Source organism: Cheilinus undulatus, linkage group 4, assembly GCF_018320785.1.
Source record: "Cheilinus undulatus linkage group 4, ASM1832078v1, whole genome shotgun sequence".
Lineage (NCBI taxonomy): Eukaryota > Metazoa > Chordata > Actinopteri > Labriformes > Labridae > Cheilinus > Cheilinus undulatus.
In genome coordinates, this window is record NC_054868.1 from 42,548,974 (window position 1) to 42,563,264 (window position 14,291).

Genomic DNA, 14,291 nt, shown 5'->3' on the forward strand with positions numbered 1-14,291 from the left:
CCACCATTGTTGTTTTGGCCAGACCTGCGCAGGTGTCTTAAGAGAGCTACGCTATGTGTGACGTAATCGTTTCAAGGAAGATGTGGTAAGCTGTCCACACGGAGATGAAACTGTAGTCGTTTAGGGATTTGTGCACTCTGGGACCCGGTTTCTAAAAGTATTGTTTACAGTCACCCAAAATGCCGTTTCCATGTGGATGAAACGCCAATACAACAAAAAACTTGTGCATATACTCCTGAATTCGTCTCTGTGTGGATGGGGCCTCAGACTAAGAAGCTGTCTGGCACATTATTTTTTTATGCAAAAGGTGGCGTGGTTTATGAACCTCAAGACAACATGAGTGTTTCAACTGATGACGACGGCATTGCAACATCTGTAAGATAACAGAAATTTTACAAATGATGGTATTGATACCTGTTTTACTGCCAACCATGAGTTTCACCCAACTTTACCCAGAATTTCTTTTCAAGAATCTTAGTAAAAGTTATAAAAAAGTTGGTAAGATGTAAGAAAAAGAAATTTTCAGGGAAGTGACTTGAGCAGGCAGTGCTAATAGCATTTAAATCACATAACTGATGGGTGAGCAATATAGTCACTGTGGATGTTTTTACGCTGCTTGCTAGTCCACTCTGACTGCATCCACAATAGTTTTCAGTCCTTTTTTGATACTGTGATTATGTCCAATTACACATACTACTCTCACTCTAGTCACAAGCAGGTCAGGATTTCAGAGGAACCTATCCTGAAATTTTTATCCATGAGAAAGGCTTTAAGGGTTGCTATGTTCAACATGTGGTTTAAAGCTGTAGGATTTCTTTGAAACAAAAGGTGACCTATTCAAAGTCTATGCGTTCATTAAATTAAAGAAAGAAATCCCTTCTATTCTGAGCTCACGAATGTTCTTCATTTGACAAAATGCCTCCAGACACACGTTTAATAGCCACATTAAACCATGAGTTGAAACTGTAGTCCGCTTTAATGTAGTGCCAAATTCAGCACGCCTTTTCTCTTCACGCTAATACCCATTTTATTCTTTGTAATGTGTATGACCAAAGCCAGCAATGATAACACACTGTAACAAAACAGCGCACAAAGAAACAAAATTATTTACTTAAAAAGAGCTAATTAAAAGTTTCTCCTGCACATTTCTTTTTAATTTGACTCTGAGTCGGAGGGATAATTTAAAGGGAGCAACTTTTGACCTAAATAGGTAGAAAGTGGCTGAGTGAACACAGCCTGAGAAGAGCTGTGTAACCATGGTTACTTAAGAAGTTTGTTGGTCACTGGTTATGGGTATCCAGCAGGAAGCTCTTTATAGGTCCAAACATTCATGAAGCTTCACAGACCCTTTTACGCTACAATTTAGCCCCTCCACACCCACACAAACACTCCTCAGTGTATCCAGCTAATGGAGGGTTAATCGGGACTGGGAAGAATGCATGCATATGCACATGCCTTTGTGTGAGATAAGAGCAAATCAAACTGAAGTCCCAGCTAGTGTCGAAGTTTTTGTACAAGCTTGTTGTAGGAGAGGAAAAAGAAACATGTGGGGCCATGAGGAACATGTGGAGCAATTAGGGTGGGGGCTGTGTCAGCATTGTTTGCACCAAATGCCAAGAGGAGGTGGAGGGAACACCGGAGGGGGGGCGGTTTCGGCTTTTATGATGAGATGGATGGGGGTTGGTAGGTGGTAGTTGTATGTCTGTGAGAAAAAGAGAGAGAGAGAGAGAGAGGGAGAGGGAGAGCTAAAAGGGGAATTTGAGAAAAGGCAAAGCTGCTCCTGATGTCTGAGTGTGGGCTCTGTCGGCAGGATGAGAGGCCTCTGTCCCAGGAAGGGGGGGGGGGGGGGTAAATAGCAAAAGTGGGACATGCCAGGACATGCTTGAAATTCAGGCCTAGGACCGCAGAGGGAGCATTATAATGGAAAAGCAGAGGTGAATGGGCTGTTCACATCTGTTGTCTGGAGTCTGTCCCAGCATGCAGTTGGCAAGGTGCGGGATACAACCTGGATGGGGTGCTGTTTTGGCCATTTTACTTGGATATTAGATCATTTTCAGTCCATTTGTAGTCTTTTTCTTTTTTGAATTCAGTGACCAAACAATTTTATTTCAAAGGAAGGCATTTTTGTGGCAGGTTAATCATACATATCCCCTTACACACAAAAAAATATAGATTTTTTTGTCCATTCATTCATTAATTTATACAGAATGAGTTGGTTTTTATAACAGCAAGGGTATAAAAACCATTTGAAACCTCCTGACTTCTCAGTTCCAGATATTATGAAAGAAATGGAGTGAAGATGGTAACTGAAGTAGGACTTAAAGTTCCCACTGAAAATCAGCAGGTGCTTTTACATTGCATTACTTTACATTAATTTTAAGGCTCATTTACACCCTTCATATACTCATGCACGTCTGTTGAGTTGGGGTGGACATTAAAATCTCTGTAACAGTCTCTAACAATTTACACAATGTTCAGTGATATTTCCTCTGGAGGTTTGACTTAAGTTCTGCCATTTTCAAGAATTATTCCTATGCATTGATTTTTGGTGCTCTGGCTCTGAGCTATACCTAAGTGTGTGCAACTGACACCGTCACACACTGCATGAGCACTGCACTGCTCAGAGCATGCTTTTTAACTACTTTTCCCCCTTGTAAGGTCATAACTGTGCAATTAAAGAAAACAGGGAGCATACTGTGAAGTAAATAAACCATGTGGAGTGCTGGTTTGACTGAGAACACTGCTCAGTAAGAACAACAGGTGACAGGTGGAGGAGGGCAGATAGACTCAAGGGCCATGAGGCTGTCTCATCACTACAGGCTGAGAGGACTACCATGTTAAATCTGGTAAATGCATGGACTCCATATGGCAAAAAAGATGGTATTTAAAGAGCAACACAGATTTTGCAAGCTGTGCTTGTAAACATGCTGTGTGTTATTCTGCAATTATGAGATAGCATTGTTAACTCGACTTAAATGCAAGCTTGATATTAATGGCAATAGTAACTGACATGTAAGCTCTGAAACTTCCTCTTTAGTCAAGTCTTTTTAGTATGAAAGCAAAGCACAAAAGTACCTTTTTACAGTTACTGACTTCTGAAATCCTTCCCACTTTCCCAGGTCATTTTAATTAACATTGAACGCATTAAAACAACATTAGTTACATATGGTTGCTCACAGTAAGCTCAAAGTTTTGCAACAGATAATCAGAACATAATGGATTGGCTCTGTTCCCTTCACTTCACAGCAGTTTTATTCTAATGCAGTGAGACATACTCCCTATGGTTTTGTATCCTCTGCCTTTTGTGTGCTTTGCTTAATTATCAAACAATAGCTTTGATGGGAAAATTCAAAAGAGAGGCACGTAGTGATGGATAGCTGCTGAGTCTGCTGACAATTACATTCACAGCAGTTAAAATCTAATACTGTAGGTCTCCATATGGAAACAGGGTGGCTTTCTAGCGTATTTTTATGAGTTATGAGGCACAAATACATACATGAGACCAAGAATCTCATGCCAGCTCAGGACTGGCACCAACCTACCCTCCCTGACAGAAACATTCACAGACATTTCTTTTCATCTCGTTTAATGAATTCTGCTCATGTGAATCGAAGACACAGCTGCGAGAAAAACAAAAAAACATATTATTTTAGTAATTGAAACTATGAAACCAAATGGTGTGTGTGCTTGGCCTTGGACTCCTGACAGTTTTTAGTGAAGCACTTAACAGATGGTTTTAAACGACTATGCCCCTTGACTGTTTTTCTGCTCGAAGCTAGAAAAGCTCCAAACACAGAAATACACGTCCGCATGCATTCATTTAACCTTTGAGCCCATTTTTCTGGGACTGGATGAAAATTAGTGCTTGTTTAGGTCAGATTGCAGTGTTATTCTTTTGATTTAACTCCCAAAACTGTTCATTAGTCACACCAGAGTGAAAATGACGGCACATTTCAGTGTTTTGCATGCTTAATATCATGATTTCAATTAAGGCCCCATTAATGATTCAGATGTGTGAAACTTTTAAAAGGCCCTCAGGTTTTTAGTGGAGAGAAGTAAGTTGTAATGTTTACTAGCAGTGCAAAGTCTTTGTAAGTTCAACACCCAGCAGCAGACTCAGTGCAGCTGCTGCTATCAGAATGAAGAGGTGCAGTCATTGGAAATAATTAGCTCTGGTGCTTTGTTTGTGCACAAACCACACAAGCGACTGTTATGAAGATCATAGGTACACATGTTGAATAGAGATGCACCGATTTTAAACATTAGGGCTGTTTCACTATGAAAACAGATCAGAGTTTATCCAAGGTTATCCAGGGGGACTTCTTCTGCCCAGTAAAAGATCTCTTACTTGAATCAGCAGATATTTAAACAGGTATCAGCCTTGTATTGATTGGATACAACAGATACACATTGGCTACTGACATCGGTTCACGCAGCGCCATATGCTGATGACTGATGTGTGTCAACAGGACCAACCTTGGCCATTACAGATGTGATACTGATGCATGGGTGCATACCTGATGTTCAATGTTTTTTTCATGCAAGGAAAGTTTTTATTAGATGATTAAATTTGCCACGAGTCATTTATTTACAGATACAGAGCAGTAGGTTCAGCATTATAAGAAAATGTCCCTCATGCTGTGTCAAATTAGCTCAGTTAAATTATCTTATTTTTCAGGTTTTTTCATGATGTGTATGAGAGAGTTTTATAAGCGAAGGCAGAGGCAAGGTGTGACCTGGGGAAGTGGGTGATGGTATATGCTTTATTTACATCCCACCTTTTAAGCGACCCATCCAAAGAAGGATTACTGCCTTGTGCTGTAAACAATGACATGTAAGACCGTCTTGCATGAGTTTATCAATAAATGGGCCTTCATTTTGCATCAACTTAACTCTGCTTCAGAGAGTAAACATCCTTATGAAGATGACAGCCAAAGGAGAGCAGATTTTACCATCACCTAAGACCATTACATATGGATTTCGAGTGAACTATTCCATAATATTTAGCAGTTTTAGAGGTAATGCATTTTAAAACAGTACACTAAATTACTTTTTGTCTCCTTGGCCATCCTAAGAGAGAGAATTTAAATCTGGGTATACTCTATGGGGACTGAAAAGTAGGTGAATATACTCTGTATACCTGTGTATACTCTGCACTGCATCACTGAGTTAAGGATACTCCCTGCCTTTGTTAAATGTTTTTTTAAGATCCTGCAAGAATGTTCAGGTTGTGTTGAATTTGGCGCCCCCTATGGACAATGAAGTATGTCTTATTTCTTATCATCTAGGAGGATGGGCCAGGGCCCAGTGTTGGCCCAAGGGAGGACTGCAGCTGGGCCACATGAGGCCTTTACAGCTACAAACATAGTTAAAAGTTGAAATCAAGTTTTAAATGATCATAAAATACTTATTACATGTTAGAAGGATTTAGCAAAACAATGCTGCAAGATTTAACACCTTTTCAACATTTATTTTGTCTGAGTCACTACGAACATTTTTTAGAAATAAATATTTGAAAAGAAAATACAGGTGGCTCCGTAGATGCCTTTTAAAACAACATAAATGCTTTTGGCTCATTAGCTGTGCTTAATGACAAGACCAGCACTTTCTTAACGTCTCTAAAGCCGAGGCATTTGCTTTGAAATCCTCTGTTTATGAAAAAAATAAGGAGGTAAATACTGTGAGTCTCATTTTTAGTTCACTGAAGGTTTGGTGGGCTCAAATTAGTTTGCAGTGCACTTAAGTTTGGGAAACACTGATCTAAAACAGCAGCCAAAAAATTAATTAGTTATTTAAGTTAAAAAAATCCTGCTTTCTTTTCAGTCAAAATGTATTTGTCATCAAGAATATTTTCTGGTAAAAATATATATTTAAAAAAAGCAGAAAATTGGGCATAATCAGCATAATCAGTCTTAGTTATGATACTTTCTTTTGCTTTTGTAGGTTACAAAGTGGCACCAGGATTGATTTTAGTCTATTTCAAAACCCTCTTAAAACTGCAGACAGGAGCTTTAAATGTCTGAAATCATTCTACTTCATGTCTTTTCAAGCTGGCTATTAAACTAGTCAAATTAGCCACAATCAAATACGAACAGATACAGCAGAGGAAATGTTCCCTCTGCTGAGTTGCATTAACCCTTTTGCATTAAAGTATTACTCTAGTGAGTAGTAGTATAGTGTTTGTTTTGAATATTATATTTTCAAGAGGTTTTCATAAGTGAAAGGATACTCCTCATCTTTGTTAAAAGCTTTTAAAGCTCCAATGAGGAATTTCTGGGTTTCATTGTATTGGATTTGGCACCCTATGCCATAGAAGTGCTCTGAATGTCATACCATATTGAAGTTTGTTTTTGTTTTGACATTAATAGAGTTGTTTAGAAATAGTTTCAATTCTGGTGGTTTACTTTGCTTTCGTAGCTCATAGAGAGGGCTCAGAATTGTAGTCCATATCATAAATCATTAAAAACTCCATACAGTCGCTTTAAAGTCTAATAACTGTACTACTGGGTGCCTATTGTTGCACAACTGCAACACAAAGATCTGTAGATCTGATAAACCTCAAACAATTTTAACAACATAAAGACTTTGTTAAACACTGTGGTGCTGGACTGGAATCTTTTTTATCATTTCACTTAAATGAGAAAAACGTCTCGTCTCCATTGATGAATGAATATGCGACAGTTTGTTACTACTGTGTATTTGTTATAGTTTGTGGGTTTATGAGGAAGAATCTCATGACTTTAACCCTCAGAGGAGAATTGATTTTATTTTTGGCTGCTGACCAGGAAAAAGAATGGCACATGATGATGGAAAAAAGCATGCTTCCTTTTCCATTCCATTTTATTTTAGGATTACGGATTCATTTTTTACGCAGCTCTTGTGAATTTTGATTAATGATTAGGATTTTTCCAAACTTTGAAGTTGCTATTTGGATGAATTATGTTTTTTTATTGTAGCAATTAAAGATAAGACAAGGGATCAATAGTGCCATTCTGACTTTAAAAGATAAGGGATATTGTATCAAAAGATTCTATTATATAATATTTGCTTGCTTGTATTCAAACTGAAGCATTTAAGGTTATTAAACTCAACACCCGACTTCTATTTTTCTCTTTAGATCACAGTCACTGACCATGGCGCCCCTGCCAGGTCCACCACTGTCCGCGTCATCGTCCGAGTCCTCGACGAGAATGACAACAGACCGCTGTTCCTGGAGAAAATCTACAAGATCAAGCTCCCGGAGCGCGAGAGGCCAGAGAGGGAAAGATCCACAAAGAGAGACCCGGTGTATCGTGTTATAGCTTCAGATCGAGATGAAGGACCAAATGCAGAGATCTCTTACAGCATTGAAGAGGGAGATGAAAATGGAAAGTTTTTCATCGAGCCAAAGACTGGCCTTGTGTCATCTAAGAAGTTTTCCTCTGCTGGAGAGTACGACATTCTTACAGTGAGTGAATAATCTTCAGGCTTCATGCTGTGCTCAGCTGCGTAATCTCTCTAGCGAGCAGTGAATTTCTACAACAGATGCTTGTTTATTGTTTTACTGCTTTATTCTCCTCATCCTCTCATGTTTTCTTGCCCCCCTTGTGTTTCTCTGCCCTCCCTTTTTTTCACCTCAAAAGACACAGAAAATTAATTGGTGCACACACATGCTGGCTCACAAGTGTTGAAATAGATTACTACCAAAAAGCTTCAGCTCTACACTACATTTTAAGGAGTAATTTTCCAAACAGGGTTACACGATGTCCTAATAAAATGTCACTATTCCAAGGACATTCTTTCTTCTGGAGTTACCATGGTACCAGAATTTTAAAATTTGATGTGGTGCCAGAAAACCTGGTTTAATCCCATAGCAGCAAAAAAGAAATCTTAGGAACCCACGGTCCTGTGCACTTTCCACATTACACTTAAACATGAGCAACATTGTTAACGAAGTTTTGCCGGTGTTAGGGTGCAGTGGAGAGAGTGTGCAGGAGTAAGCCTGCAAGTTTTGATGCATTCATTCCTCTCTTATGCATCTATCTATCATAACAGATATAATATCTTAAGATTTTGGTTCTTTTTCAACTACACACTGCTAAACCGCAAGCAGTTTCCCTATTAAACATGATTAAAACACAAAAATCTGTGAAGTTAAGGATATGTATTCACTGGCAATTAGACTCTAAACATGCATCATTAGCCTTTAAAAAATACTATTTATCATATTAATTTATTTGGATCCCCATTAGTCACTACCAAAGTAGCCACTGGTCTTCCTGGGAACCACTAAATGAGGATAATAGACCAAGATGCACTAAGACAGGGGTCTCCAAACTGAAATCTGATTGACCTCCCCAAAATCCTTAAAATTATTGTCTGTTTGCCTCATCACCCATTGGTTAGCCGTTTGAGGTTACTCAGTTACTTAACATGTCTTAACCTTCATTAAATTGGTTTTACTAACTTTAACATCCTCAAGGTGTGGTATAAGAAAGTGGCCCCACTTTCCTCGTATGTTTCTCTATGTGATCCCTGGTGGAAAAAGTTTGGACAGCCCTGCACTAAGACAAGAAGGACGAATGCAATAAAGAAGCTGAGGATGGGAAAAAACGAATAAACAACCTGCTTGATGGAAATTGCCATTAAAAAGTGAAGAGATATAGCATTAGATAGCACTACTTTCAATTCAAGAAAAAAAATATTTTAATGACTGTTGCTGAATTGATCAGTCATCTGACAATACTTCGTAAAAGAGGTCATACCTTTACTAAAATGATGCTAAGCTAGCTTCTCAGTCTCTCAACAGTCTTACGCCCAATTCACAGCGCTGTTTAAAGCTGTGATATTTCCACTTCTGTGATGTTTACTTTCCATTTGAATGTTGTGTAGGTTTAGTCAATGGATGAGGTCACCCCCACCCTTGGTGCTGTTCTTGGAGGTGGTGACAGAGTCGAAAACAGAATCAGTGGAGCCAGCGTGGGAGCTCAGGGCTGTGTATTTGTGTGTAGGGCTGACATGATTTCACAATAATTTTAACTCGATAACTAAGATTCCTTGAGGCAAATAATCTACCTTAAAGCTTTTTGGAAATCTGTGTGTACATTGATGGTTTGAGGACATAGAACTTTGCAGCATACTGTATGTTGAATTGGATACTGTTTCAACTGCTTATTTATGTGGCAGAATGCATTTACTTCTGCTGCTGCAACATAATGCTCAGTTAAGTTCATGCAAGGTGTGAACACCATCAACAAAGGCAGAGTGTAGCACTTTCAAAGATACAGGTTTACAAAGTGCTTTGACAGATAAAAAAAGCATAAAGATTGAAGCATAACAAAGACTTACACATTCAAACCAATGCTTTTTTAAGCCACAAAAACCCCATGCAAACGTAGCAAACCAACATGAATACGTATATGATAAATGCTCTGAAATAAGGCAAAAACAAGTAATTTAAAGAAAAGCTGTGCATACAGTATTTCTCATTAGATATGCAAGAAAATCAATCAAATACTTGATTGCTAAAATTGTCAATTACTGCAGAGCTTTTTTGCGTGCATGTCTGATTGTTTGGATGTGAAGCTCCTGCTATGTTGTGCCAAAACGCAATGTGCATTCACAGACGAGGACAAACAAAAATCTCTGTTTCTGAATTAAGATAACTGAAGGTGTAAAGATAGTGACACTGCATTATGGCACTGATGCTAAAAATGCCTTTTGAAGCTACAGCTGTTACCTTACACTAACACTTTCTTCTTCTTTTGCCATTGAAATGCAAGTAACAAACAGCCCAGAGTTGTACTATATCCACTCTCTGTTGGCAGTGCAGCAGTACAACCAGGTATTGGTAAAAATCATAGATTAATATGTTGTTTAGATGTGATAAAAGTCACATAAACTCTTCAGTTTTTCATAACTGATCACTCTACACATATTCAAAAAGCATTTCCCATCCTACAGTCACAGTATAAAATATGAGACCTTATTTTTCACTCTAAGTCTGTGGGCTCTTGAAATCAAATGACAAATTTGTCAATCATCAGTATTGCTTTGGCTGTGAGCTCACTGTTAGAGTGGCCATCTTCACACTATCATTTTTTTTTTTCATTAAAGACAGCTGTTTCTCTGGAAGACTACTGTAGAATTACTTGAAAATTAGTGTTATGTGTGAAAATGAAATATAATTTCAAAATCTCCCACATGGAGAAAAAAAAGCAAGACTTTAACTGTGATTTAGTCATCACAGTTGGCTGTGAAGTCTGCTGTAATCATTCTTAGCAGATAGATTTTTGCTTTAAACTTATTTTCACTCAGTTTTTATGTCTCCCCCATAGTCATAGCTATGTTTCCTGCTACAAGAAGACGCTCTTTCCCACAGTTAACAGTAATTAAGTCTACACAAAGGGATGGATAACAAAAGATTACAACACAAAAGGTGTTTTGTTGTTCAGAATTAGTCATACCTTGCCATGTGGACTGCTCAGGGGACGACTGTGATTAGTGAGATGGAGACACAGCACCATTCTGTCAGTTTTTGCCTGAAAACAGTGGGTATTATTTTACCTTGTATTTACTTTGTATAAATGTTATGTATTTTCATGTATTTATTGGGACGTATCACCAAACGCCCCTGTATTCTAACTTCCCGTTCATGCTGTGAAAGCACAAGGGATCTGTGCAGAAACTAATTTGCAACAAAATGTTACATAACACTGTCTAACACTCTTTCATTCTCTGTACTTCTCTCAGATTAAAGCCGTCGACAATGGGCGTCCTCAGAAGTCCTCCACTTGTCGCCTCCATATTGAGTGGATTCCCAAACCGGAACTGCCAGCGGATGCGGCTCCCCTGCTTTTCGAGGAGTCCCCCTTCACCTTCTCTGTAATGGAAAGCGACCCGGTGGCACACATGGTGGGCGTTGTGGCCACTGAATCCTCTGATGTTCCCGTGTGGTTTGAAATCACAGGTATTTCTGTCTTCATTTGCATCTTTGACATCGTGAGTGTGTGCATGCCTACTGCAGAAATGCTCTTTGACTTTGAAACGCTTTGTAGGTAGAACAACTCTTACACTTTATGACTAACAAAATGTTTGAATGCAATGTGGCTGGAAGGAAATAGAAACCAGTTTTTAAGTGGACTGTAGTGTTAAAGTGGGTGTCAAAGCTCCTGTGATGAGATTTTAGCAGGTTATGAAACACATCAAAGTTAATATAAATACATTCTCATGAGCTACAACAGCAAAGGATGGTTGTTAGACACATGATAAAGTAAAGCAGTGCAAAGTCAGATTTGCAGAAGATAGTCAAATAATTTGTCAAATGCTGAATTAAGTCAGATGAACTTTGTAAGGTCCACTAATGCTCTTTTTTGCACCAGCAGCACACATTTCCAATACAAAACCAGTGCAGATCAGTGTTTTTAGCGGTTAGCAACCCATCTGGGTACTTCGATTAAAAAGTTTCCATCAAAATAAATGGCAGGAAGAGATCGGGTCATTAGGGATCTAAGAGTTTAAAATACAGAAAAGTATGCTTTAACAGTTATTGTGAGCCCAAATCCAATGGCCAGTGAGATAAACATATAAAGTGGGACGTTACTGAAAAAAACACATCAGTCGTAACATTAGGAGACAAAGAAAATCATAGGTGTGTACTAGTGTCTGTTCAATCTCTCTCCATCAAACTGGACAACTGGCCCCATCATGTAACTGAAGGTATCGTAAAGTGACATCACATACCCCATGTGTGTTGGATCTTAACATTTATATGTGATTAATAAGTTAGTTTATGAGTGATAAAGCTATAAACAGGCCGACAGACTGCAGCTCCTGTTGTCAAAGACTGATCATTAGCAAGAGTAAGAATACATCCCCGGTCTAATGTTTGTCCACTTAACTCTTCTCTAGTTTCGGCCCAAAGACACAGAGCACTTCTTTGATACTCTTTTATCATTTGAGAATCAGAGCCATGTCTTTAATTGGGGCTTTTTAATTTTTTTAAGACACAAAACACAAGAAAATAGCTTTTAATCGTGTTGTTACTGCTATTTTCTAATCTACCACCATTCTCTCCTTTTGTTGCTGCCCTCCTTGTTCTTTCAGTTGAAAATACTTCAACATTTGAAACACTGCTGCACATTTCAGTGTCACTTCTTCCTCGTCAAGCAATCAAAATTAAAAATGGGTGGGACTGAAGATGGCAGTTTTGACTTGGAATGTTCCTCAGCAAAAAAAAAAAAAAAAAAATAACATCAAGTTACCACAAATTCTAGTTGCGCTTAGCCGGCTAGTCTGATGTCAAGTAGACAAATTCCATAAACCAATTTCACAACATAACCATATGAAGTTGGTTTACAGAATATGGCTAATGCTAACACCACCAGCGCTTAGTACTATTTGCAGACTAACGTCCACATTCCTGTGCTAAATATCATCATCCAATGCTTCAACTGTATGTGAGTATAACCTGCCGCAGCCTCTGCAAATCTTAACCCCCATTTTATAGGTTGAAATAGTGCTATACCCAGATGTTCTTCAAAGATGCTATCAATGCTACAAGTTCACAGCTACAGTGGCTACGAGTGGTGATTGCAGTACAGTTTAGACTGAATGTTTGACTGTTTTTTTTTTTGGCTAAACTGAGAAAAATCTAATAATTAGCTTAACCAACTTGTTAGTTTGAGACCGACTATCAATGGATCAGAATTTAACCGTCTAGCCAGCTCACGTGCATCTGTAGTTTTGACTACAACCTCAGTAGCAGACAAGAAACGTACCAGACTCATCATTTTGAGTGTACAATTTCAAGATTTAGAGCTGCTGCTAAGTCCAGGACATGATTCATTACAGTGCTATTATATTTGGTGATGTGTCTTTGAATATAAGCAAATATTTAGCATGCAAAGCTCTTCTAGGTCCGCTGTCCACATTTGCCTTTTTTGTGCGTGGAAGAATGCACTTGTTTATCCCCACTTAATGCTGTGGGATGGAAATGAAAGTGCGCTCTCCCTTGATTGGTTTAAGTGGCTCCAAGAGCACAAAATTGTTTCAAGAGAACAAGATTTTTAATGGATTTAAACTCCTAATGTTGCTCTAAAAGTACACTCTAACGATGTATTTTACTTTAAAATGTACACCTTTTTCTCCAGGGGGAGCCTGGAAAGTTTGGAGTGTGCATGATAACAATGACACCACCTGAGCCAGGAAAACCTCTGCTTTATTCAAGTCAATATCACCAAAGAAAACATAAAAGCTAACTAAAGGAAACATTTTCTGGCATCTGCAGCTGCTGTAACCCTGTAAGCATTGCTCTCAAAAAAGACAAGACTGATCCATTTCCTCTCAGCCTTTTTTGTTGACCAAGCTGGTGCCATGAGCCCCACGCCTTCCTGATTTTGATTCCCCGAAGAGGGAGAAGTGACATTGACGAGCACAGTGCTGTTCTGAAAGTCTGACTTTTTTCAAATAAGAGCACTTTAGCAAAAAAAAGCTGATGCAGAGGGCATTTTGGAGGATGCTGAGCACTGAAAACACTGGAATACTTAGGTTTTGCAATGAAAATGAGCTCTGTTAGAGCAAAGGTTGCAGCTCTGGGCACAAGGGCAAATGGACTCCTAACCGTGTCATCCAAAAATGTTAATCCAACTAAGAGAAAATAGATTTTGCACTATTTCACTCTGAATAACATATTTGCATGCATTTAAAGTTCCAGTTTTAGTGGAGCAAGCACAGTAAATAAACATTTTTACCATCATGGTTATACACTGAATGTTTTCCTTATTCCTGATAGTTTAAAGGCCAAATACCAAATGCAGATCTAGGAGTAATTCCAATAAAATAGCAGTAACAGTATACAGAGTCATAATTTAAATAATCATGCTGTAAACAGTGAAGAAAAGCCAGAATCAACTTGTTCTTGTGGTTTCTTATTCTGTATTTCCTCTCTGCCATTATAAAGCACTTCAGATAAGAGAATTGTATTATGCTTTATTAGGTCACACAAGAACATATTGACATTTGCTGAAGCTTTCTCTAGTAAGCCAACTTCACTGCTGTCTGTCTTTGCCAGTTTAATTGACAACTCTTTATTGAAGTGTTAAAATGGAAATAGTCCTCCCTTGAATGATGATAGACACTGAATGCATGAGAGGGCTTAAATTGACTACTTTTCAAAAAAAAAAAAAAGAAGACTTGCCTCTGCCTCTTCTCCCTTCCTCCCAGCCTGTCCGCCCTCTAATCAATGCCTGACTGACACGTCTCTTTTCTTCTCCTCTCTCTTTTCTCTGCCTCTGCTTCCTTCTTTTCTCTGG

At 38.6% G+C, this 14,291-nt stretch overlaps 1 protein-coding gene across 7 annotated transcripts in view; it reads left to right on the top strand.

Moving 5' to 3' along the window:
• The window catches only part of fat1a (FAT atypical cadherin 1a), a 120,280-nt gene that overhangs the window by 51,211 nt on the left and 54,778 nt on the right, over nucleotides 1–14,291 (top strand). For all 7 annotated transcript variants that reach the window (XR_005991795.1, XM_041785060.1, XM_041785055.1 and 4 more), the window contains exons 5-6: nucleotides 7,118–7,447; nucleotides 10,732–10,948. Coding sequence is in view for 6 of the 7 variants with exons in the window: in XM_041785060.1 (XP_041640994.1) it covers nucleotides 7,118–7,447; nucleotides 10,732–10,948 (547 nt within the window). In the remaining variant the exon portion in view is untranslated. The remainder of the gene's footprint in view (nucleotides 1–7,117; nucleotides 7,448–10,731; nucleotides 10,949–14,291) is intronic.